At 39.3% G+C, this 24307-nt stretch overlaps 1 protein-coding gene across 8 annotated transcripts in view; it reads left to right on the plus strand.

Annotated features, from left to right (window-relative positions):
* PTPRT (protein tyrosine phosphatase, receptor type T) overlaps positions 1–24307 on the plus strand; it is a 432923-nt gene that overhangs the window by 109713 nt on the left and 298903 nt on the right. For all 8 annotated transcript variants that reach the window (XM_004946992.5, XM_040650803.2, XM_040650804.2 and 5 more), the window contains exon 2: positions 1840–1965. In XM_004946992.5, the coding sequence (XP_004947049.1) occupies positions 1840–1965 (126 nt within the window). The remainder of the gene's footprint in view (positions 1–1839; positions 1966–24307) is intronic.

The raw sequence follows: 24307 nt of genomic DNA on the forward strand, positions 1-24307 counted from the left end.
CCTGTTTTTCGTTAGACATTTTAATGAGCACATTTAATATTTTAAACTTGAACTTTTTCACCTAAATTAAAATAAAACTTCAGGGAAACAGCTGAAGTGTAGTCCTGCTCATTTTGACAGCTGTGAAAGCCTAACAAGCACTGTAAATTTAAAGCAAAAAATACTCTTAAAAAATGTAGAAAATACATTTGCAAGGTCTCTACTGAAGCAGGCAAGGCTGCAAGGGTCATAAAATTTGCTATACTCAGAACTATTTATATTAAAACGACACAACATAACAATTTTTTCTTTTAGGACAAGCTTAATCTTTAAACTTTTAACAGCACCGAGTATGGTCAGGTACTCTATCCAACAAATCAATCAATTGTATGCTTAAATAGGAATAATTTGTGTGAAGTTTCACAGGAATTTTAAAAAAAAATGGTTGAAGTGCACATTAAATCCTTGAACAGAATAAGGATTTTATGAGGAATTTCATAGGAACTGAGATGGGTTTGGGTTTTCTTGGGAGCCAAAGAGAAAAAAATATATGTGAAAACTAAAGAATGCCTAAATGACCCACTGTTGGGTAACTGTTATTGAATGGAAACCACAGATCACTTGTGTACTTGCTATTTATTGTGCATGTGTAGGGAATGCAGCCTGTGGGAAGGTAAAGAGTCAGGAACGTCTCTGTGCATGTAACTCTGATTAGTGTCAGGAGCAATTGGCAGTTTGGCTGGCAAGGCAAGATCATGTAGCCTCGAGCATTGCTCAGTCCTTGCAGCTCCAGAAGCGTTAGATATGTCCAGCTGACTTTGGAGTACTAGTAACTGCAGAGAAATTTCTCCTTGCTTCTGAAAGAGGAAACAAAAGCAGGGCAGTGACAGTGTTGTCAAAACACAAATACCCAATCTACCTGATGTAATAGATCCAGTACTGCAATATGTTGGGCAAACCAAGTTGGGTGGATGTGAGGAATGTACCTGAGGCAATGGAAGGGAGGTTCAACAGTGTAGTAATAATCTACTAGTACTAAATGAGGACTGAACTAGTTGAATTTGCTTGCCTGACACACGAGTGCGTGTTGAAATCTATTTTTTTCCCCACTGTTAATGCATTGCTCTTGATTCATAAGTGTTCAGACAGCTGCCAGGTGACAGTTAACCACTTTCAAGTATTTCAGGAATTGCAGTAGGAAAGATCACTCCGTCAACAGTCTGGAAGGTGTGAATGTTGGTTTCCATCCACTTCTTGTTCTCCTGTTGTAGAGAAATTAAAGGCTTGCACTCAGAGGTCCAGTTCTGAAAGACCTGGAGAACTAGTCACGTGTCACATAGAGCTCTGTGTTATTAAGCATAAGAGATGGTTGAGAAAAAGGATGCACTTGCTATAGGTGTAACCCAACCCAGTGTAATTTGAATCTTAAAAGTGAAATCAAGCAAGTATTGCTGTATTATAGTGATACTTTGCTTGTCTTTGCTGTTTGGGTTCTTTCTTCCTCTTATTTTTTTGGAAATCTGACCTAGAGGTTTCTGTAAATATCAGTACTGGGACCCAAATGCATGTGCTTATGATGTGCAATTGTCCGTGAAAATGTTAAGAAAATAGGTTGAAATAAAGGGAGCTGATAGAGAAGAGTAGCAATGAGAGAAGAGAGACTTCTAAGGGATACAAAAGGTTGAAAATTCAAAAATATTTTCTGGATACCTTCTCTGCTCTCTGAAATATAATATGCAGGAAATATTTTTTTTTCAGGTTTCTCCCTCTGTAAACCTACGTACAAAAAATTAAATGATCTTACTATAATGATTATATATAATATTAATGCAGGAATGTATGCATTTTTCTTGTTTTTAGGTGGTTGTTCATTTGATGAGCACTACAGTAATTGTGGTTACAGTGTGGCCTTGGGAACCAATGGATTTACCTGGGAGCAGATCAATACCTGGGAAAAGCCAACGATGGATCCTGCAGTCCCAACTGGTAAGTAAGAAGCCTCAGCAGCAGCAGAGGTATTACTCTTTGTGAGGATCAGCTTTTAGCCCTGTGCAGATTACTGACATATATTGTGAACAGATAATAATACCGTAGTCTTTTCAATATTCTCTGAAGAGTTCACAGCAATGATAACTTCCAATGGTTTTATTTCTTAATGGAAATTAACATTATATTGTTGGTGTATATGGCATAGATTCTACGGAATGCTTTGTTCGCCTTGAAGAAAAGCATGTTCAAAGAAAAGGCACTACATTTTTCTAAGAACCATAGTTTGTGTTTTTTGGCAACTGAAATAGCCGAAGCCTCTGCTCTAAAGCAGTTGACACAATGGCAAACAGAACTGGCCAGCCAACTTGACTGCAGTCTTCAAGTATTTGTTCCAGTTAATTGATGGCACTCTGACAAGCGTGAACTACTTGGCAGAATTAACATCTTGTGTTGTTGCAGAGGTATTTTTATGCCTGTAAATTATTGGGCTAAGAAACCTGAAATTGCTAGGTGCCTGTTAAGGGTGGCACGTGGAGCTGATATAACAATAGTTTCCTGCTGTAGTCATGGATAGACAGGCTGGTGTTCATCCCTGCATGTTAAAGCTGTTAATAGAAACAAAACCACAAGATAGCTGCTTGTTTGTTTGTTTGTTTGTTTTAATTACAGCCTAAATTGGAAACTGTGAATAACAGAATCTTTCAAAGTGTGCGACACGTAGGACTACTTGTTTTGGCTCTGGTATCCCAAAAACTAATTCTGAAAGTTACTTCTCTGGTCTTGTCTGTAAGAATGTATTTCATCATTCTGAATGTGTTGACTTTTTAATAAGGGCAATTTTATTTCCACAGCTCCTCAGCTTCAGCTCTTGTGTGTCACACTCCTTGTTCGTGGTAGACCTAACTAGGGAGACATGGCAGATATTTGAATTTACAGATCTCAGAATGATCTGAAGGAATAGGAACATACATAGCTGTGATGCCATCTGGAAGGCAAGGAATTAATGGGAGGGCTTGTACTGGAAAAGTTCAGTACTTTGCTTACTCCAAATGCAAAGGAAAATCTATCTTCCTGGCTTCCATCTGAAAGTGTTTTATCATCTGAAGATGCTGGATCCGTGGAGAAATTGATAGACAATCAACAGTCTGGAATGGCAAACAAACCCCAGAATAGTACAGTGCGTTTCTTAACAAGGCTTTCAGAATTGTTTTTCCCAAAACGAAGTAGATAGAGATGTGTATGGTCCTTTCACCTAACGCTGTGTTTCATGTTATCAGGTAGCACTAATAGTTAGATCTATAAAGGTGTTAGAGCAGCTGCAAATTAACGACAACTATAAAAAGCAACATAAAAAATGAAAAAATCTTAACTGTATGGAAATATGGAAGAGGGAAAGCTTCTAACAACTTGTAGTGTGCTGATAATGAAATATTATTTAAAGAGACCTTAAGGAGTATGAGGGGGAATGACAAAGTGCTTTGCTTTACTAATTGATGTCTCAGTACTAGTCACACAGAACAAAAGGTCAAATCAGTAGGTAGGAGAAGAAGGCTGACCACAGCAAATGCGTACAGAACACATTTCTCCAGTAACAAAAATATGTTTGCAAAAGCTGTCCAAATGATGCTAACCTCGAGGTAAATTATGGTGGTCAGTTAAACTGCCTCAAGGTTGTGGAGATGCTAGAGCTATTATTGGGAGTCTGTATTGCTGGATGGAATCTTAATGCATATGTTGTTTGTATTGGTTACTCATTGAAAGTCTGTTTTGTGAGAATAAAGGATTACTTAAAATTCATCTAGTGGCAAAGCCAGCCAAATAAACCGATGAACAGCACGTTCCACTCCTACAATCAGAGACATCTTTAAAGCCTGAGTACTAGAACATTTGGTGATTGACTTTCTATTCCATTTAATTTTTCCACAGCAGCTGAAAGCAGCAGGGTGCAAATCCATCGAGTTGCAAGGGTGTCAGAGGTGGTAACAGTGTTTGGATTAAGCAACTTCTGGTGGCCAACGGTAGGCAGGAAATCTCTTTTAGCATGGACAGGAGCAACAGGAGTGCAAGAATGCATAGAGTTCTGAGGATGCAAGCAGTACTGCATATTTTCTTGATCAGGATGCTGTTTTAGACACTACGCAGTTCTTGTGTGACAGGAAACAGATTAAAATACTCTATTATGAAAATGGTAAAACATGAGTAAGCAGGCATTAAATTGGTTCCATGATACTAAATAAGTCTGCAGCGCAACCTGCTGGGAGATGTTGGCAGAAAAGTGTGGCCTCACCCCATCCTGGTCAGCCCACATTAATGTTGCTGTCAGAGCTATTTCCTTGTTTAAAATGTTGGCTTTCATAAGCAAGCACCAGCAGGTCCCTTTGAATTCAACCAAGCCACAGAATTCCATCCTCCTGAATACTAATGATAACATCTAGTGCTTTTTACAGTCCTTTTCATCGTTAGATCTCAGAGTGCTCTTCAGAGGAGGTCAGTATCATGAATGAGAGCCTGAGTCTGTAGTACTGTGTAATTCTCTGCTGAGACACTGCTGCAAAGGTCTCTGCTCAGGGATGACTTCCTATTTTTATTTTTATTTTTATTTATATTTTTTTGGAATCAAAATGCACTCCTCAAAGGGAAAAAAAAAAAAAACCCAACCACAATTAGACTGCTCTATTAGCCATGTAAAAGTCTGTAGGCAATTCGTTTTACACCATTGCTAGCAAATAAACTGTTTTTCATGAGTTCTGTGGTTAATTCCTTAGGGTTGGAAACTGTGTTAATTGGGGGATTAAGAACCAGATGTTTGTTGTTTCAAATAAATGTTTCAGAAACCTGAAATAAATGAATTGTAGGTATCCAATCCCCAGACTTTGGTGCGACTCTTTCCATCTCCTTGCATGATAGCAGGAGCGATTATAAGAGAATATGCCATAACAGATGGGTGTTTACTTAAGCCTGAATATCCTCAGTGATGAGTATTCTACAGCCTCTGGGCTACTTGTTCCACTCTTTGAGTTATAAAGGTTCTCAGTACTCATCTTCCATTTTCCCTTTTATGGCTTAATCTCATTATTTTTTTCTCCATTTATGACTAGGAAGAATAATCAGTTGTTGCTGTCTTCTATTATCTCTTGCGTAGCTGTGTGTGGTTAAGTCTTTGTTTCCAAGGACCAAGTATGACCCAGTGCTTTTAACCTTTTTTAATTCAGAATGTTTTGTTTCCTTCTCATGCCTTCAGTCATTATCTTCTTATCTTTTTTGGGTATTTGCCTAAAGCTCTCTTACCAAGCTGGGATTTGATATGCTGCATGGCAGTTCTGGCAGGATGCACGGCTGCAATTCTGTTCCATAAGTTTATACTACAGCAAGTAGTTACGTCCTGCTCCTTGTATTTCCTTCATGCAGTTTTTATTCTGCTTTTTTTCCCATAAATAACCAATCTTTATATGCTTATGTATTAGATGATTTGAGATTAACATGGGGATCTAGTTTGTGTTGAATCACAGAAAATACTCCCTTGGTGGTAAAAGGGCCTGAGCTTTTGTGTATTTCAGAGGTAAAAACTTGGTTTGTAGAACAAGTTCTTGTGTTGTGTTAAAACTAGCCTTGGAAAAATACTGGCTTTACTTTTCATGTTATCACACTGCAGAATTCCAGGAACCCTGCACCTGCCTACCCTTGCAGCATTTGTGAGAATATATTAATAATGGAAGTATTTAACATTTAGCATTTGTATGTTCAAAGTATTTCACTGGCATTTACTAATTAACTCCAATGGAGACCTAACTGGGCTGACTAGACTGGAACAATTACTTTAATTGTGTTAAATACAGTTGTCCTCTGAATGCAAAGCTATGGTGCAGTGTGCCCTTGTGCAGCAGTGTTCATCAGTGTTACACTGACTGTTAACCTCCTGGTTGGTTGTGTGAAGTTTCCCTGTTTCGTGTTAGTGGAAAGCAATCAGCACACAGCAGTTGAAGGTCTGGCCTCATCTGGCCTCATCATCTTCTGATTTCCCTTCATTTATACAGATTGGCTCTTAGTGTAAGTGCTAGTTTACTTTGTATGTATATGTGTGTACTTACATAGTTATCTTTCTGTAAAGATGCACAATATCACTGCTGATTTGGGCTGAATCAAGTAGACATCCTGTTTGTCTAAGAAACAAATTTAGATGAGCTTAGAGATGAGTGAAATGTTGAGAAGAAATTAGAGCATTCAGAATTAGCACTGTAGCATTTGTGCATTACTTAGCACGTGCAGGTTGCTTAGCTTTCCTCCCTTATTCCACAAAAATTCCAATTTTCCATGAAGAAACAAGACCCATTATCAGTCAACAGTACTTTCATGCTAGAAACGAATGCATTGTTATCTAAGGGTTGAACTTGCTTGAAATGTGTAACTCACAGTTTGGAAGCTGCAAATAGTTGTGGAAAATGCCACGAATACATAATTCTGTGGGTTTTCTTTTGTGTATTTATGTAACGCTTTTCAAATAGCAGATAAGTAGTGTTGCACCACAGATTCGGAAGTGTGCATGTACTGCATTTATACTTTTGCTGTTTACAGTTGAGTTTACAGTACAGTTACAGTTACAGTGCTTCAGAAGACAGAGTAGGTTAGTACCGTGTGACTGCTAGCTACCCTGACAGTTGAAACCCTAATGGCAAGTGCACCACTGAGATGAGAGGTTCACTCTTCAGAGATGCAGTCAGCATTTGTCCTATAGTCTGTCCTCACATGAATTTGCAGGAGGGCTCTGTGCTTAATCCTCATAACGGTAGATGTTTTGAGATAATGGTAAGGCTAAGACATGAACACATTCTGAGTACTTTCTTATGTGAATCCATATTGCGTGGTACAATGAAATGAATGTAGCCTGAGAGATGTTTGGTGTTCGAAGCGCATTGCTTCCCTTGAACGAGGAGCAGATTTTTTCTTTTCTCTTGCAGCAGAGATAAGGGATGGGGACTCTTGTCTCATCTAATTGGGCGTGTACTTTTGTTCCAGTAGCTGGAGGGCTCACTAAGCTGCTCACTGAAAGAACAGAAGGGTTATCATCATTAGCGTTGCTTCACGAAATAACCATTTAGCAAGTGAACATCATAGGCATGATGTATATCTGAATACCAGATGGCTAAATTCTACTTGGACTCCACTGAACTGAGTGAAGTTTTATGTTTCTGTAATAGGCCAAATGCTTTCCCGTGTCACCTTCTTCTTTGCAGTGAGTGGCACTGTGAAGTTAGTGTGAATGAATAATTATGGAACAGCTTTCCTTGAGGAAAATGATAAACTTTCCATCTATGCCTGCATTGAAGACTGACAGGATTGTTCAGTTTCATTCAGAGTACTGATGTGCAGTTAGTGTTCACCACCCCAAAGAACAGAGAACCTCTGTACACAGGCCAGGCATTTCTTTTTTTTTTCTCAAAGGCTAGAATGAACACCAACATGAGTTAGACTCAGCTTTTTTAAGTTTGAAAGGCAATGCGGTAAAATTAACATTTTCCTGTGTCAGGGTGGATTAATACTTGCTTACACGAAAATAAACAAACTTGTTAAAGGAATAAATTAAAATCCAACTGTGTATATGATGAATCATGATCCAATTTTGTCTGAGAGGGGAGAAGGAAAATTGGCTCAGCTGTCTGTGTATTGTGCCTCCAAAAAAATATTTTTTGTAGGGGAAATTACTAAGAATGAGTGAAATATGTTTGTCCCCACTCTTTGACTTCCATAGAAGTAAATAGATTAGTCTGGGGACTGGGTACTGAACTCAGAGTAATTTCTCAGCTTTTAAGGTCTGAGCAAAAAGGGATCTGTGGAGACTTTCCGCAGTGCATTTTAATTTTGCTCTTTACCATCTCACTTTGTGTCCATATTTCGGGATTGGTTTTTGTAGTAGCAATTGTAAATAATAATTCTCAAAATACCATCACTAATTTACACTGACTTGAGTTTGGGGGGATGATTTACATCTTTTTCCTGATCTTATTTCGGGTAGGTATACATAAGAATGCTTAGACCTAGGAAAAACGAATGATTTTAGAACTTTTTATGGATACAGCTTTGGGATGGACAGAACCTTGTAAACAACTAGAGGGAACTTATTTTGAACTGCACCTTTTAAATTGCTCACTCTTATGCTATCTATTGGGTCTCCCCAGAAGCCATTACTGTAGCTGATTCTTTAATAGCTGCTTGCAGCCTAGTATTAGTACTTAGCTTTCCCTCAGAGGAATGTATTGTCATCCATGTTTTTTTTTATTTTCTCTGGTCTAGGTTATCTGTAAGTAAATCATACCTGCATTAGTATATAATTTGCCTTTCAGCCAAGGAAAACTAGCAGTGAAGACCATGAGCAATTGCTTCTGTTGCACACAATTGCTTTCAGAAAGGTAACTCTAAGCAGTTAGTCTTGAGGATGATTCATATCAAATATTTGATTTCTATCTGGTATTCCTGTATTCTAACACCAGGTAGATTTCTTCTGTGGGTAGACCTACTGATTTTGGGCAGACCGTAAATAGTAATGAATTAAAGTACTTGTGAAATTACAGACTTGTAAATTAACAATCTTGCACTGAAAAAAATAAGCATAGTCAACTATTCTGTGATGTTATATGCAGGAGAAGTTGATTTCATTAAGAACACTTAGCTCTCCAGAGGCTCCCTTCTGAAAGAAACTACATCCTGGTTATTAACGTTTTGTCATTCGTATCATAAGTGTGAAATAGAATCTCTCCTTATGCACCACTGTGAGAGGTCAGAAGAAGCATGCTTCCGTGTAGATGGCACTTTGGTACTGTAATCTTGCTTAGCAAGGGAGCAGTTTTCTCTGAACATGCACAATATAAAGATACATCAAAGAAGATGGAAAGAGTGACTTCTAGGAAGGCCTTTTAATGACCCTGAAGGAAACATGTAGGGAATGCATGTAGTTACTGCACCTTGATGTGTTAAATGCTACGTTTGAACTGTTGACAGTCTATTTCTTATCCTTTTCAGTGGAAACTGTCAGAAGTGGGACTGTTTGTGAGTGTCAGGACCTTTCCATTATCATCATTAGAGAGACCGTGACACTTCTAAAGCTCTGCTGTAACATCATTCAGTGTCAAGCTAGGAGGAAGGACAAGAAAGCCATCACTGTACATGTTTATCTTCCATGGTTCCAGGCATATTCATTTTTCTCAGAACCTGTTGGCTCTAGCAGGAACTGATGTTTTTCAGCATCTTAGATTAGGAAAAATGCAGACTATTAGGGCATGCTGTCCAGGTGCCAAGGGGTAGTTGTTTGAGAGCCAAATTAAGGCATTGTATATCCAAAGTAATGGAAAAACATTTATAATGTAAAACTTGAAAATGTTAGAGGGTTGAAGAGGTAGAAAGAAGATGTGTTTCTTTTCATGTTAGGTTTCTTCCAAGTGGATAAATACTATCTAGTTTAAATGCCGCAGAAGTCAATATAGTTGCATTGAAATAGTGCTAGCATACAAAACAAGTTTTGTTATCCTGTGACTAAGATCTTCTGTTTTAAATAGTTATTTCTATGGAAATTCTTTCTATAACAAGGGGAAGATTGATAATTTTATACGCCACTTATTAGAAGATTCAGAGCAAGAAAAGAAGCATGCTAAAGGAAGGAGATGAACAAGATGAGTAGGTAGGAAGAGGCTTGGAGAAGAAGGTCTTCCTAGTGAAGCTGGTGTAGTAAAATTGATAAATGTGAAAGTAGTGGCTACTAAGGAACAGAGGAAGAACAATGACTGAGGTCATCTAGAGAAGGAAAACCTGAAACGGAAGAAATCTGAGAGAAGAATGACCTGAGCGGTCTGTATGGGCAGATGGCCAAAGTCAAGATAGATTAGATTTGAAAAAAAGATAAGATTGTGAATGAGGAGTGAACACTGAAAGATAAGGATTTACAAAAGGAAATGCTGAGGAAACAGTAGGCAAAATTACATCTCAGAAGTGATCAGAAAGCAACAGAGGAAAGCCTTGAGGCATTCAGAGCAGAGGCTGATCGGAATACAGGAAAGGCAAAAGGTACAGTCAAGGTTCAGTCTGTCGTCTGCTTTAATAGCAGAGTTTTGGCAAGGCTCTATGAATGTTCAGCTCTTCGCAGCTGCTTAACACCAAGTCAGTGGAATTTTCCTGAAGTCCTTTAAATTCAGTGGAGGCTGGGTATATTCACTGAAGGGTACTGTATGTTGTGATGATTGTCTGACTTAATGCAGTACTTTTCCTGTTTTATTTCTTCCCAGTGAGCTCATCTTTCTACTTTTATTATTATTATTTTTTACCTCTATCACAAAACCAGACTCTCAGCATCAGAGCACAAAGCTATATTGTAGTATCTAAGATTCCAGTGTCATTAATTATTTAACTTTACCATAGGCCTAATTTGTTGTGTAGTGGAACAAGTGGAAGTCTTTCCACCAACTTCAAACTAAATAAGATGAGATTTTGTAATAGGCAGAGTACACAGTCTAGACTTTTAAATACTTCAGTACTTACTTAAAAGGATTCAGGTTGTTTGGATTGAATGGTAATAACCTCAGTTAAGTGATCCTGCTGAGAACTGTGGCTACTAAGAATCCTAAGTCATTTTTTATTCTTAGGAAATACTAGCATTTCCCACTTCCAATATTAGATATTTAGTGCATGTAACTCAACACATAAAAAGAAAACAACAAAAAAGTCAGTTTTCCTGAAAGTTGTTTGTGTGTACAAAAAGAAGCTGATAGCAATAGTTCTCTCATATTCTCATGGGGAAAAATAATGTATGCATCTCCTGCATTAGGCAATCCAACCTCTTCCATATCATTCACCTCTTTCAGAAGGAGTGGAAACTGTTGCGGTTGTATTCCTTTGAGATGAAAGTTGTAATACTACAAATTATCACTTGTTTTCAGTATTGACTAGAAAAAGAAATGCAATTTATGCTTTTAAATGTGGAAAATTAAGCAAAATAAAGCAATCGTATATGTTTGAGGATCTTTTCAAATGAAAAGCTGCATTCACTGAATTCTCATCAGTTCCTTTTCTCACTGTCATGTTTCATGATGTGAACTCTGAATTGAATGAGCAGCTGCAATAAAATGGTACCAGTCAAGTCACAGGGAATTCACAGGGAGTTGAGACATCTCAGGCTGTGACACAGCCCTCTTGAGCCCTCATTTACCTTGAGAAATGGTTGACTTTTAGCATGTCTTCAGTACATCTCACAAATAGAGAGGTGTCAAGCCCTTATTTGCAGTACTTATACTTAATACGTAAGAGTCAGTCTTGTACAAACAGAATAAAGACTCTTACTAGCACTATAAGGGGTTTATATTTCTAATTGTGGAAACAGATTTTTCTCCTGGTCTTCCCCTTCAGTTTTACTTACAGTGCAAACATGAGAGTTAATATGAAGGAAATGGCAGAGTTGATCTAAAGGGTGTTTTAAGGAAAGCAGAATCAGAAATGAACAACATAGCTCAGGTCTAAAAGCCTTCTTGGTTCACCTGAAATAAGGCTATTCTTACCATTAAAGATCTGACTGTACCCCTCTGATCCTTGAAAATGCCATCTATTGCAGTGTATGGAAGTTGGCTGAGCCAGTCTGCAATCTCAGCTGATGTTTGTGCAGTCTCATGGCCGTGCCTTTGAGCACACCACAACAAAAGCAGCGGGCAGAAGCATGCTGAAAGAACAAAGGTAGGGGCAGCGAGTGGCCTGCACTCCTCAAGATCTTGAAATAGCAGACCTGATTAATTTGAAGATGTTTCAGAACAAATGTTTTATGCGCTGAGAGTATATTCAGTGCTTCCATCTTTTAAGATTTATTTGTACACCGTACATGACTGTAACATCCAAGATAGTAACTCTTTGAAGAGCACGATTAACGTTTTCATGGAATAACTTAGTAGTGGTTTTTCGCAAGTCATTGTGCCCTGTGAACTGAGCCGTAGTGATTTGTCATGTAATTACCACATAAAGAAGAGTTTCTTTTCATTCCATCCCTCTCTTTAAAATGCATCCTCCCATAGGAGAGGATTTTTTTTTTTTTGGTATTATTTTTCCAATGCCATCTTCTTTTAATCTGTACCAATTACAATGGTGAAGATTGAGGTGTGAAGAATCTTGGCAGTAAAGCTGAAGTTGCCTTCTCCCTCACCCTGAGCCAAACTAAAATCTAATCAAGTTACAATAACTTAAATTAACTTGCTAAACTTGATGCAGTGTAGGGTGATTGAGTGAAGGTGCACCACAGACTTCATTATGTGCTCTCAGGGCCAGTCTGACTACTCCATCTGACCATAGCAGACAAATATCTTTCACCCTTTCCATTTTATAGGTCTAAGCTGTTTAATAATATAGGGAATATTACAAAGAGGAATCATAACCAGATCGTGTTTTAGCTTAGTTCTCATTAGCTGTTCATCTAGAACAGATTGCATAGGACAATCTTCTGGAGTGTGTCTAATTGCTGCAACATGGTAATTTAATGGGAACACATTTTTATAAGCTTGTTTAACTGCATCTGTGCCAACTGACCTCACAGCTTGGTGTGCAGTGGTGCAATACTAGAAACTAGCATTTAAATGTAGGATCTTATTTGTATGGCCCCTTTTGAACTTCAGTCACTGTTGTGCCTTTTCTAATGTGGCATCTAGCATCACTGCAGTATCTGAATTCAAACTGTTCATCCTCCATCCCATTCATAGTCTACAAACGTTTGTTCTTCAAGATAGCTTTTAAGTCCTAACAGTCTTATCCCTTACATTTTTCCTTCTATTTCCTTATGTTGTGAGTATTTCTTTTGACAAAATGTTCTTTGTCATAATTGGTCTAGAAACTAAGTTTTTCTTGTTCTCAGGAGTGTTTCTACATGGTGGCAAACAAAGCAGCTCTCAGAACTCTGTAGTCCTGCAGCTCATTCCAGAAAACACACCATTTCTGTGCATCTATCTCAAGACCTTGTGTCTGTTTCTATTTTTCCCTTGATCCCTTCTTCTTTGACCTCATCCCTCAGGCTTCCCTGTCACTCACGGCCTCAAGTCCAGTGGGCCACACCTGTCTCTTGTAGGTTGCAAGGAAAAAAAAGGCACGTGCATTCTGTTGCAGCTTGGCTGAATTGGTACAGAAAGCATCCCTCATCCTTTTACCCTTTAAGTGAGAAACAGGATTTCAGAAGCTAATTTGCTTGTTTTCATAGCATGATCTTAATTCTACAAGGGAGAATGGGTGATCTAATCTAATTTAATTTTGCTCTTTTAGAAGAAGGGAGATCACTTGGCCAGCTGCTGCTCTGAGCAAACATGGAGCATGTAGGCTACAAGATAAGCTTTGAACTCTATCAAGTCTCTCGGCAGTATATGCTAATGTGCGCTGTTGGGAGATTTCTGAAACTTTTTCTTCTGATTGTATTAATTAGTGTGCTGCTCCAAACCAACAGAGCGGTTGGAATGAGCTGTAACTCTGTAAAATAAGTAAGTGCTGTTACACACAGGGCTTCCTCTGTCCCTGGTGCTTTCGTGTTTTGGCAGGGTGGACTATGAAGATGTATATTTGGCCTGATTTGTGAAATCACAGCACTTCCATCTATTACATCTCTTTCTAAAATTTTAAGCATATTTTAGCACTTTAATCTTTTCCATTCAAGCTGTTCATTTGTTAGAAGAGGAAAGAATGTATGTGCCAGTCTTGCATTTGAAGAGAAGCCCTTTTCTCCACAAATACTTGAACATTTAACATGAGGTAAGAAAGCATCTCTGAGCATCAGTAGCAATACTGGATTTCTCTCTGCACTGTGACAAACTCCCTCAAAAACCAAGGCCCCTATAATTCAGGGCCTCAGAGTTCTTAAACTGATCTTCCCCAATGTGGATTTGTTGTTTGTTATAGTCAGGGTGGGAAAAGTTTGCCAGTATTGGCTGTTAGGGTGAATCTTCATGTCTAATGCTATTTAAAAAAGCAAAAAGGAAAGCACAAATCACACACACAGAAAAACCATTCTGCCACCTTTGCTGCAGGAGAGGAGAAAAGATCCTCTGGACTTCTGCTAACAGGAGTTTTCCATCTCTGCTCCTATTCCTCCTCTGCAGCCACAATGCAAGGTCTGACATCCTGTGAAATCAACAGGGGTGTACTACAAGGTTCATGGTGTTGGCAGAGGTGTATTTTAGCCATGTATGATTTTTGTGAACCTTTGTATGTATTTGACAAAAAAAAAAAAAAAAAAGGAAAAAAAATTGATTACCTCCTTAGTTTACCTTGCTAAGACTTGCAAGTCAAGCTAGCATCTTTGTATGTAATAAGACTGAAAGAAGTTCCTGTATTTTTTGATCTTCTTTCATGCAGTGGTGGTCCATGCAGTTGGCAAAGACATGACTTTATTCCAAAAAACAGAGCAAGCCAAGGCTTGGAATATAGGAGAGAATTCCTATAACTTAAATGTACAGAAGTCCATGATCGTACCGAGAGATGAGGTAGGGTTATAGCACTTGGGAGATTACGCTGCTTGTCGTGTATAGCAGCTTCAATAAGACTCAAGATGAGAACCAATAGTCTGTGAGATAATGTCAGGGAATGTCATAGTGTACAGTGCATTAAAGTTGTATACCCATTTGGGGAGTTTATTACTGTATGAAATTGTGAACTTTATCTGTTTCACTGCAGTCTGGATTTTCTTCTGCTTTCACAACCATTTCTTCATATGAGCAGTCTGTTGGGAGGAAACTTCTTGTTTTTTTTTTTTGCCTTACATCATCTTTAAGATGTTATTTCATGTGCGTGATCTAAATCAAGTAACTACTTTTCTCACTGCATGTGAGGTCCTGACAAGTGTGGGTTCTGACTACAGCTTCACTTCTAGCCTGGCCTATTGCTGAAACTGAAATAGCAAAGTCTGCAGGTTTTAATTTTTGTTTAGTCCACATAAACAAAGAGATCAAAACGTTTAGCTAAAATCACGATGTTGTTGCAAGGACAGTGTGAACTGGTTACAAACTATTATTTGGAGCTGAGAGAGCCTTCACAATACTGTTGCTGAAGAACTCTTTAGGCTTTCACATTCTGTCCAACTGCCTCTTTAGCTTTCTGTTTCCCCTTGTCCGATAAATACTGATAAAAACTCACCAACAACCTCCCATTGAGATAGAGATCAAACCTCCCATAGTAAAAATAAAGCTTTGCATCAGTTCCTTCATAAGGGCTCTGTTCAAGCTAAATCTTTATGGGGAGAAAGAAACCACCAACATTGTTATCTGAAATCAACTCTTTCCTCACATTAAAATTAACCTAATGATACTCCCATATCACTTCAGTTAAAAGAATGTGACCAACACTGGGCTTCCTTGGTCACACTTGAAGCTATTTTTTTTTCCCCAGATATCAGACTTAATCCTCCTACCTGCATTTCCTGGATACTTTTTCATTATTCCAAAAGTAAAAGCAATAAATAATTTCATTTATGATAGGCATATTTAAAGCTGTCTTAAGCTCAGGTAGGAAATCGAAGAAGCATGTCTTGGGGCCATTGTATGTACAATATAATAGCCCATCCAGAATTCATCTGGCTATGACAAATTGTTTCTACAAGCATGAATGCAATGTCTTTTATGCATGTACTGCTTTAACTTGAGAAAATGATAAAAACCTATCAACTTTAGAGCCTATTCAATACTTTACATCATAGATATTTTTAGGGCATCGACTATGTTTTTTCATTCAGTTAACCTACACTTACTTCTGGAAACGTGTTGCCTGCGTCTATGTCCATTTGCTTGATTTAAGAGATGTCACCCTTTCCTTTTGCACCTTGCTCACAAGGCACAGTTGGACCACAGCTGAGCTTTCTTGTGCATCTATGCTAGGAGTGTCATTCTGCAGTAGAATGATTACAGGGCTTGTAGAATGTGTACCCGATTTGCAATTAAATTATTTTTGTCTGCCATCACATCATGCTGCAGCTTGAGATCCAACCATCAGTCTACATTTTTCCTCCCTATTTGCATCACCACAAATTATAATTTTTTTTTTTTGCCAACCAATTATGTTTTCAAAATACATACGCAATCTTTCTTGCCTTCAGATGCCTAACTGAAAGTTTGCTACAAAAGCTGTTACCCTGGGCAGTGTAGTCATTTCTGTTGTGTTTGTTTACCTTTATTTCTATTGTTAAGGCAATAAATCAGTAGTGTGGTGGCTGTTGTTATACTGCTGCTGAAATGAAATCCCCGAATCCCTGTACAGAAATGATGTAATCACTTCATACCAACACAACTGCTGTGTGCTAAGAAAACAATGCATAAGTGTGGGTAGGCACGTTGACTAATTAGTTCAGGTGCATTGGAGAATTTAGCTGGTTTTTGAGTAGCTGGACGTGTGGGCTAACAGCAATTGCATATTTTAGTGCAGAATCAGAATGGTTCCAGCTCCGTTGCAGAGTAAACCATGTTTTCCATAGTCTTTTCATCACAACTTTACTTCAGAACACTTAATAGTTCAAAGCACTGAACTCTAAAAACTCCATAAGTGAGTGTTTAAAAGTTAAAATAAAAATAGGGGGATGGTGGCACAACCACAGCAGTAGTCAGTCAACATTGCAGTAGTGCAATCTTACTGAATTTCTGCCAGGAATGTAGATTAGAAGCCATTCTGTTTTAAAAGCTTCAGCTGAGATAATTAATTGCATTTATTTTCAAGGTGATGTCGTGCTTGTTTGTGGGAATGAGCAATAGAGAATTAAAAAAATGGAAATTTCATCAGTGATTACCAAAGCGATAGTGATTTACTAATTGCTTTTTGCTGTTTCCTGACAGTTTGTATCTCTTATAAGCGAAACAATCTGCCTCAAGTCACTGAAAACATTTGTGTGTTGAGAGATTAGGATAAATATACCACAAGTAATTGTTTAGTTGTAAATTTGTTCTTTTCTTTTGTGGGGCACTAGATTTGCCTCCTGTCTTCTGTGGAAAGTGTAGGCATTTACCCTGTAACCCTTAAGGTGTGCTCAGAAGACCCTAAGCGAGAGTTTGGCAGAACAGAATGTAGCCAGGAGCAAAATTCTCCTTCCAGATGTGGTGGAACAGAACAACTGAAGCCCTGGCAACTTCTGTGCTCTCGTGGTTTTGGAAATTCTCAGAAGCACTGGTTAGCATCAGTTAAACAAAGACTGCAGACTGATGCAAGTTCTGTATGTTGTCCCCATGTTGCTGCCTTATCAAAACTGGGTCTCCTACAAACTAAATGAATAGAACTGGGCTCAGTCACCTCACCCAGCTTTTGGTGATGCCTGGAAGGGCAGTGATTGCCCACTGAGGTGACTCCTGATTACTTTATTTCTTTACTACCATGGGATTTCACTGTGCAGTCACCTGTCCTAGATACCGTGTGTCATCTATTCGCAGGTGGATGTGCTAAGATTGTGAAGGAGCAGATGTTTACCTTGAAATTAAGGATTACAAGTGTTTAAGGGAAGCGTTTCTTTTGTATGAACATAAATGCAGCTGGATCTCTTACCTACATCCTCCTCCAGTTCAAAGCTAGCAATCTGACCTAAGTTTTACAAGGCAAATTCTAAAAAGAAAAAGCTTCAGCATCAGTGAACTGTGAGAACAGATGTGATTGGATGTTCAGGAGTGCTTCTTAAAGCTTTTTTCCCTCCATAGCCCTGTGTGCTTGAGCTGGGAGTTGGAAGGGGGATGCTGCTAAAGGACTGTATCTGCGCTGTGTGAGTAGGGGCTGATCCAGGGCAGTATTGTCTGCAATTTTCCTTCTCTGTGCTCTGGTATATCCTTGCCAGCAGTGTGTGGATAGCACATTAATCAATATAATGAGATCTGTGTGATTCTGTTGAGTTCTGTAGGAAAACATATTGAATGTAGATTGAATCATGGAAATGAAGGCTCAGGCAAATGTCTGACATATGCATTTCTTCAGGCATTTCAAAGTTTAATATGCAAATGGCAAAGGTGTTGATTTTGTGACCTTTGTGAATTGGCAGATCCAGATCCACAAACCCATGGATTCAGTGAGGCACAGACCCTGCTGCTGCCATCGGTAACTCTGCCTGAGTGTTTAACGAAGTACAACAGGAACCTCTGGCTAAATAAATAAATACCTTGTACTGCAAATTGATTATGTCTATAGTAAAACCATATTCATGGGTTTTTGCTATGTGGCTGTTTCCTTTTTTTTTTTTTTCTCATCCTGAAATAGTTTTTTTTCTTATTAAAACTAATATAAGAGTGCAGACAAAATTAGCAAGGTGCTATATGAAGCTGCCCCGTAACCATGGGCCAGGCCTACCTTTCTCACTGCTGTAAGAACAATACGGTTCTGTGTTTGTGCTGATTTTGAACTTATCCTGCAGTACTTTGCAATCTGAAACAAATGAAAATCACCAGACACTGTTGCGTGGCAGATCCCATAAACAGCAGGTCTGTACGACAAGTGTGTAGTGTGATGGGATGGAATAATTCAATGAGAAAGCAAAAAGCCTCCTTTAAGGAATGCTTTCTGGAAAATAAAAAAAACCCAACCAATCAACCCAACCCCACAGCCTTTGTGCACAGCATGTGGTTACTTTCATGCACAGAGCTGGGCTGTGTGAGCAGGGAGACAGTCCTGTACCTGGAAGAACAGCCTGGACAGAGACTACCTCTTTGGATGCTGTATGTGAACTGAACCTGGTCTGCTAGAGATGTTTATTAAGTTGTAGGTCTGTGGAATACCTTCCAGAAAAGCCAGACAGTGGGAGCATTAAACAGGAGGGGCAATGGCTGTTTACGAGGGTGGATAGTGATAGGATAAGGGGGAATGGTTTTAAACTGGGACAGGGGAGATTTAGGTTGGATATTAGGAGGAATTTCTTCACACAGAGGGTGATGACGCACTGAACAGGTTGCCCAAGGAGGCTGTGGATGCCCCATCCCTGCAGGCATTCAAGGCCAGGCTGGATGTGGCTCTGGGCAGCCTGGGCTGCTGGTTGGCGACCCTGCACATAGCAGGGGGTTGGAACTGGATGAGCATTGTGGTCCTTTTCAACGCAGGCCATTCTGTGATTCTATGATAAAAAGGGATATATTGGTGGAAGCTGGCTCTGTAGATTTGCTTAGTTTCCCTTGGTTCCTCTGATGTTGTTCTTGAGGAGCAGGAGGGAGTGAAATGGAAGTAGTACTCTGGTTCTCTATTAAAAGCTTGTGTATTGCCCGTGTCACCTTAAGTGGTAGAAGAAATCTGGAACTACTTAGGACACCCACTAAACTCTGAATTCAGCACTTACTTGTTTTAATCCCAGCAGTTGCTAGTTGCATTTAAAGCCCCTGAGCCCCCTTGAGTTAACTGTTGTGACTGTCACCCGGTTGTTTTTCTTTCCTGCTCAAATGAGATGTCTCCCCTGAAAATAACACGAGTCTCACATGCAGAAAGCACAGCTTTCAAATGTTAAACCAGATGGCAATTATCCTGAATTAGTCTCTCATTTGCAATGCTCTCATTTTTTTGAGGTCTTTTTTTTTTTTTTTTTTTAACTTAAAAACAAAACAACAACAACTAAAACAGCAAAAGCAACCCCTCAGCCATTTGTGATTATCTTTGGTATTTAAAGACTTTTTTGCTTTTAATTGGTTGCCAAAGTCATGTACTGTTTCTTGTACAATGCAAAGGCAATAGAATCCTTCTGGGGACAGGACTTGTGCTACGACATTCAATGGCAAGGATGTACATGAGGGACATGGTTTGGTTCTAATCTATATGGAACAGTAAACATCAAGTACTTAACTGGAGAATACATGCTTTTACATTTGGACAATCTACATTATTTCCCTCCGAATACCATGTTGGCTATATACCATATTTCTCTGCTTTTGGAGCTTTTGTGTTCTAAATTACATTTAGAACTACAATATAGAATACAAGCAGAAGGCAGGAGACTCCCTGTAAGCTTATTTAACTTACTTACGTGGACTGAAGATGGGTCTGTGGAGTCTCTAGCTCTGAAAATGGCCATCAGAAAGCTTTGATCCCTCCCACCTTCAGTCAGGACGTACTGTTCCAGTAGTAAATCTGAAGATACAAAACAATTTTATTTCCATTTCGTAGTAATTTAAAACAGAATTGTTTTTTTTTTTTTATTGTTTTTTTTTTTTGTTTGTTTGTTTGTTTGTTTTTGGTGCAACGAGAAGAGTAATTTAGAATTTTGAAATATAGGTACTGATTTCCGATATGTGGGCTACTCCAAAAGTAATGCCTCCTATTTTGTAATGCTCATGCACAACATCAGAGGTTGATATTGGTGGGATGGCCACAGAGGTTGAATCTTGCCACCAATATCCCATTGAATTTTGTTGCTGTGTGACAGATGGCAGCAGAGGGACAGTCTGACAGAATGGTGTCGACATGGGAGTGTGTATGAAGCAGAGGTTTGGAACTGAATTCCTCCATGCGGAAGAAATGTAACCCATTGACATTCATTGACATTTGCTGAAAGTTTATGGAAACCAAACAGTGCATGTTGGCACAGTGGGGTGGGGGGAGTGCATTTCAGCAGTTGTGATGGCAGTGTGAAAGACAAGCCAGATTCTGGACAGCTGTCACATGGTGAAATGAGGAGGGTCTCCATCAGCTCTTCTGAGTGAATCAGCAACCTGGGATCTGTGTACAGAGCTTAATATCAGCCTCAGTGCGTTGGAAATGATGGTGGCTGTGTTAAAATATTGGAAAGCCTGTGCCAAGTGGGTCCCACAAATGCTCTCACAGGAACAGAAAGATCACCATATGCAGGTTTGTCAGGACATATTGAACCACTATGAGGATGAAGGTGACAGTTTCCTGGATCGCATGGTTATTGGTGACAAGATGTGGCATCACTGCTACAAGCCGGAGTCAAAATGGTGGTCCATGGAGTGATGATGTGAATTCCACATGAAAGAAAAAGCTCAAGATGCAGCCCTCAGGGGGTAAAGAGATGTATGCTGTCCTTTGGAATAGGAAAGGGGGATCCTTCTGGATTTCCTGGAATCTGGACAAACCATCAACTCATTACTCATCAGCTTCCAGACTCTGCCAGAGAAGAAGACAGTCTCATTTTTGCAACAAGATAATACCAAGCCCCATACCACTTTATGGACCATGGAACACATTGCCCATCTTGGCTGGACTGTCCTACTGCACCCCCCGTATAGCCAGAATTTGGCTCCCTCTGACTTCCATCTGTGCAGGCTGATGGAAGATGGACTGTGTGGGCAAGATTTTTCTAGCAACGATGCCATCATAGCAGCTGTGAACCGCTGGGTCACCTTTGCTGGTGCAGATCTTTATGAGCATGGCATGCAGGCTTTTTCTTGCCCATTGTTGGTGAAAATGCACAACTAATGACTATGCTGAAAAGGAGTGTTTTATAATTGAGAATTTGCTCTAACAAATGGTGTTATTGTGCTCTTTGTTATTGTTTCCGTGGAAATAAATAGGAGACATTACTTTTGGAACAATCTCTATATAAAAAATCTCAGGTACCCATATAGTTTCTTTGCAACGAAGTAATCTCTTATGGAAAAGAAGAAAGCTGCTTCTTCCACAAAATCATTCTGCCTTTGGTAGTTGCTGTGTGATCATTTAGGGATTTGGAATGCAAAGTGAAACGTAAGTGACAAAGATTGTTTTATTCCAGTGTGTTTAGGGTTACTTTTCCAGTATGTAAAACACACAAATATTCCTATGTATGTTATGCCTTAAAAAAAAATCAACCATGTATTTTGATGCTGAATATGATAAATAGCTGTAGTTAGTACTTCGAGGCAGTTAGAATTTTTTCTTTATCTGCTGCAAAATCCCATAGAAATCTGCAGTGTTCAAGGAATTCAGGCACTTAAATCCCACTCTCACATATAACTCAGTGTTTTGAAATGTAAATCCTACTGGCCTCTTAAACATATATATACGTGTATATATATATGAAGTACTTCAGAGAATGTTACCTATAAAGTATTTATGTGTAGCCATAGACTGTTCTAAGTACATGCAATAAGACACCATGTACTACTTACATAATTCCTGATCATATTGTAAGAGCCCACAGACAGGTCTCCTATATCACAATCAGTGCGTTTTATAATGCATTGTCCCCCAGGGCTCAGTACTGGGGATGCTTCTATTTAACATCTTTATTAATGATCTTGACAAGGGGATTGAGTGCACCCTCAGTAAGTTTGCAGACAACACCAAGTTGGGAGGGAGTGTTGATCTGCTTGTGGGGAGAAAGGTGCTACAGAGGGAGCTGGATAGACTGGATGGATGGGACAGGGTAAACTGTATGAGTTTTGATAGGGGCCAAGTGTCGGGTCCTGCATTTTGGTCACAACCCCAGGCAACTCTGCGGGCTTGGGGAGGAGTGGCTGGAAAGCTGCCTGACAGAAGAGGACCTTGGTGTAATGATGGACAGTTGGCTGAATATGAGCCAGCAGTGTGCCCAGGTGGCCAAGAAGGCATCCTGGCATGTATCAGGAGTCATCCTGGCTGGATACAGGGATGCCCCTGTACTCGGCATTGGTGAGGCCTCACCTTGAGTACTGTGTTCAGTTTTGGGCACCTCAGTACAGAAAGGACACTGAAGTGCTGTAGCAGGTCAAAGAAGGGCAACGAGGCTTGTGAAGAGCTTGGAGAATTTGCCCTGTGAGGAGAGACTGAAGGAACTGGGGCTGTTTGTTCTGGGGAAAAGGAGGCTGAGGGGAGACCTTATTGCTCTTCCAGTATCTGAAAGGTGCTTACAGCAGAGCGGGGTAGGTCTCTTCTCACTGCTGACAAGTGAGAAGACGAGGGGAAATGGCCTCAAGTTGCACCAGGGTAAGTTTAGGTTGGATATCAGGAAACACTTCTTTACAGAAAGGGTTGTTAAGTACTGGAATGGCTGCCCAGGGAGGTGGTTGAGTCACCATCCCTGGATGTGTTTAAAAACCATTTGGATGTGGTGCTCAGGGACATGATTTAGCAGAGGGCTGTTAGTTAGGGTAGTATGGTTAGGTTGTGGTTGGACTTGTTGATTTTTAAGGTCTTGTCCAATCTGAGCAATTCTATGATTCAATAACAGGATCAAAATCTTAAAAGATACAGATGAAAATTTTAAAGTAGGAGGGTAGAAGGTGTGGAAAAATTCTTCTGTCTTCTTCCGAATTCTGTCCTTCCAATCTAGATGTAAAGTGAGATATAAAATGCAAGAAGAAAGTAGTTCTTGAATTGAATCTTGAATCTGGACTGAGTAGGCAACACAAAAAGCATATTTAGTTCTGTCTAAGGCTGGAGATAAAAGGATAATGACCATAGAAGGAGGAGAGAGAATTGCATGAGTCTCTGGAGTTAAGGTTGATGTTTGTATGCATTAAAGAAACTATTATTATTCCCTAGAAATATCCATGGAGATCTGAAGTTACTATGTGAGCTGGGATTAAGTATATGTTTTAGGTCTTTGTAGCATATGAAGTTGTTGGAATGATAAGTCCTAGAAGTGGTCCGTGGAATCTTTTGACATAGGAAAATCTGTAGCAGGGTGCTGAAAATACAAACTTAAGAGTTTTGTAAAAAAGCATATTTATAATCAAAAGAAGGAAAAAAGGATCAGCAGTTGTTCCTGCCAAGAGAATAGAGCAATAATTGATTTGTGATTTCTGGACAAATGTAAGGAAATGAAACACAAAAAGCTGGAAAACAACAGTGTAAGTATGCACACACAAAAGCGGTAATAGAAAAAAAAGGGATTATAAAGGATAAAGCTGATGCCTTTAATGCACTGCTTGGCAGTATTAAAAGCACAATGAAAAGCAAACAAATTCTGCAGTGGATACACAGAAGTAGTGGAAAAACTTCAAGGTATCTTCATGGCTGCCAGATGACTGTATTTAGGGGAGCTTACCCCATTATAGAGAAGCTGTTGGAAGAGGGATGAGGATTCAGCAAAGGTCAAACTGGAGTGGTCTGGAGTCCTGAGGATCTGAAAGTATTAAGAGAAAACAGGAAAATCTTGTTTTAATAGCATTTAGAAAACAGAGAAGGAAAATGATCAACAGAGGGCCTTGTTGAATTACAAGAATGTTGTGCTGGGAATAAAATGAGCAGATGCTACAGGAATATCTGAGCTGGTGATGCATTTAAGAACAAGGTACTGTGAACCAAAAGTGAGAGAGGGCCATGCCCATTAATTTAACCACAGTTCCTTAGAATAAAGAGAAATGCATCAAATAGACTTCCAAGGAGAAGAGTAGGGTAAATGCTCCAAGCAATTTTAAAACATTAGCTAAGTTTTAACTTTCAGAGCGTGGGGAGAAAAGTGCCTTTCCACCAGCCCTTCAGT

The sequence above is a fragment of the Gallus gallus genome, chromosome 20 (genome assembly GCF_016699485.2).
Source record: "Gallus gallus isolate bGalGal1 chromosome 20, bGalGal1.mat.broiler.GRCg7b, whole genome shotgun sequence".
Taxonomy (NCBI): Eukaryota; Metazoa; Chordata; class Aves; order Galliformes; family Phasianidae; genus Gallus; species Gallus gallus.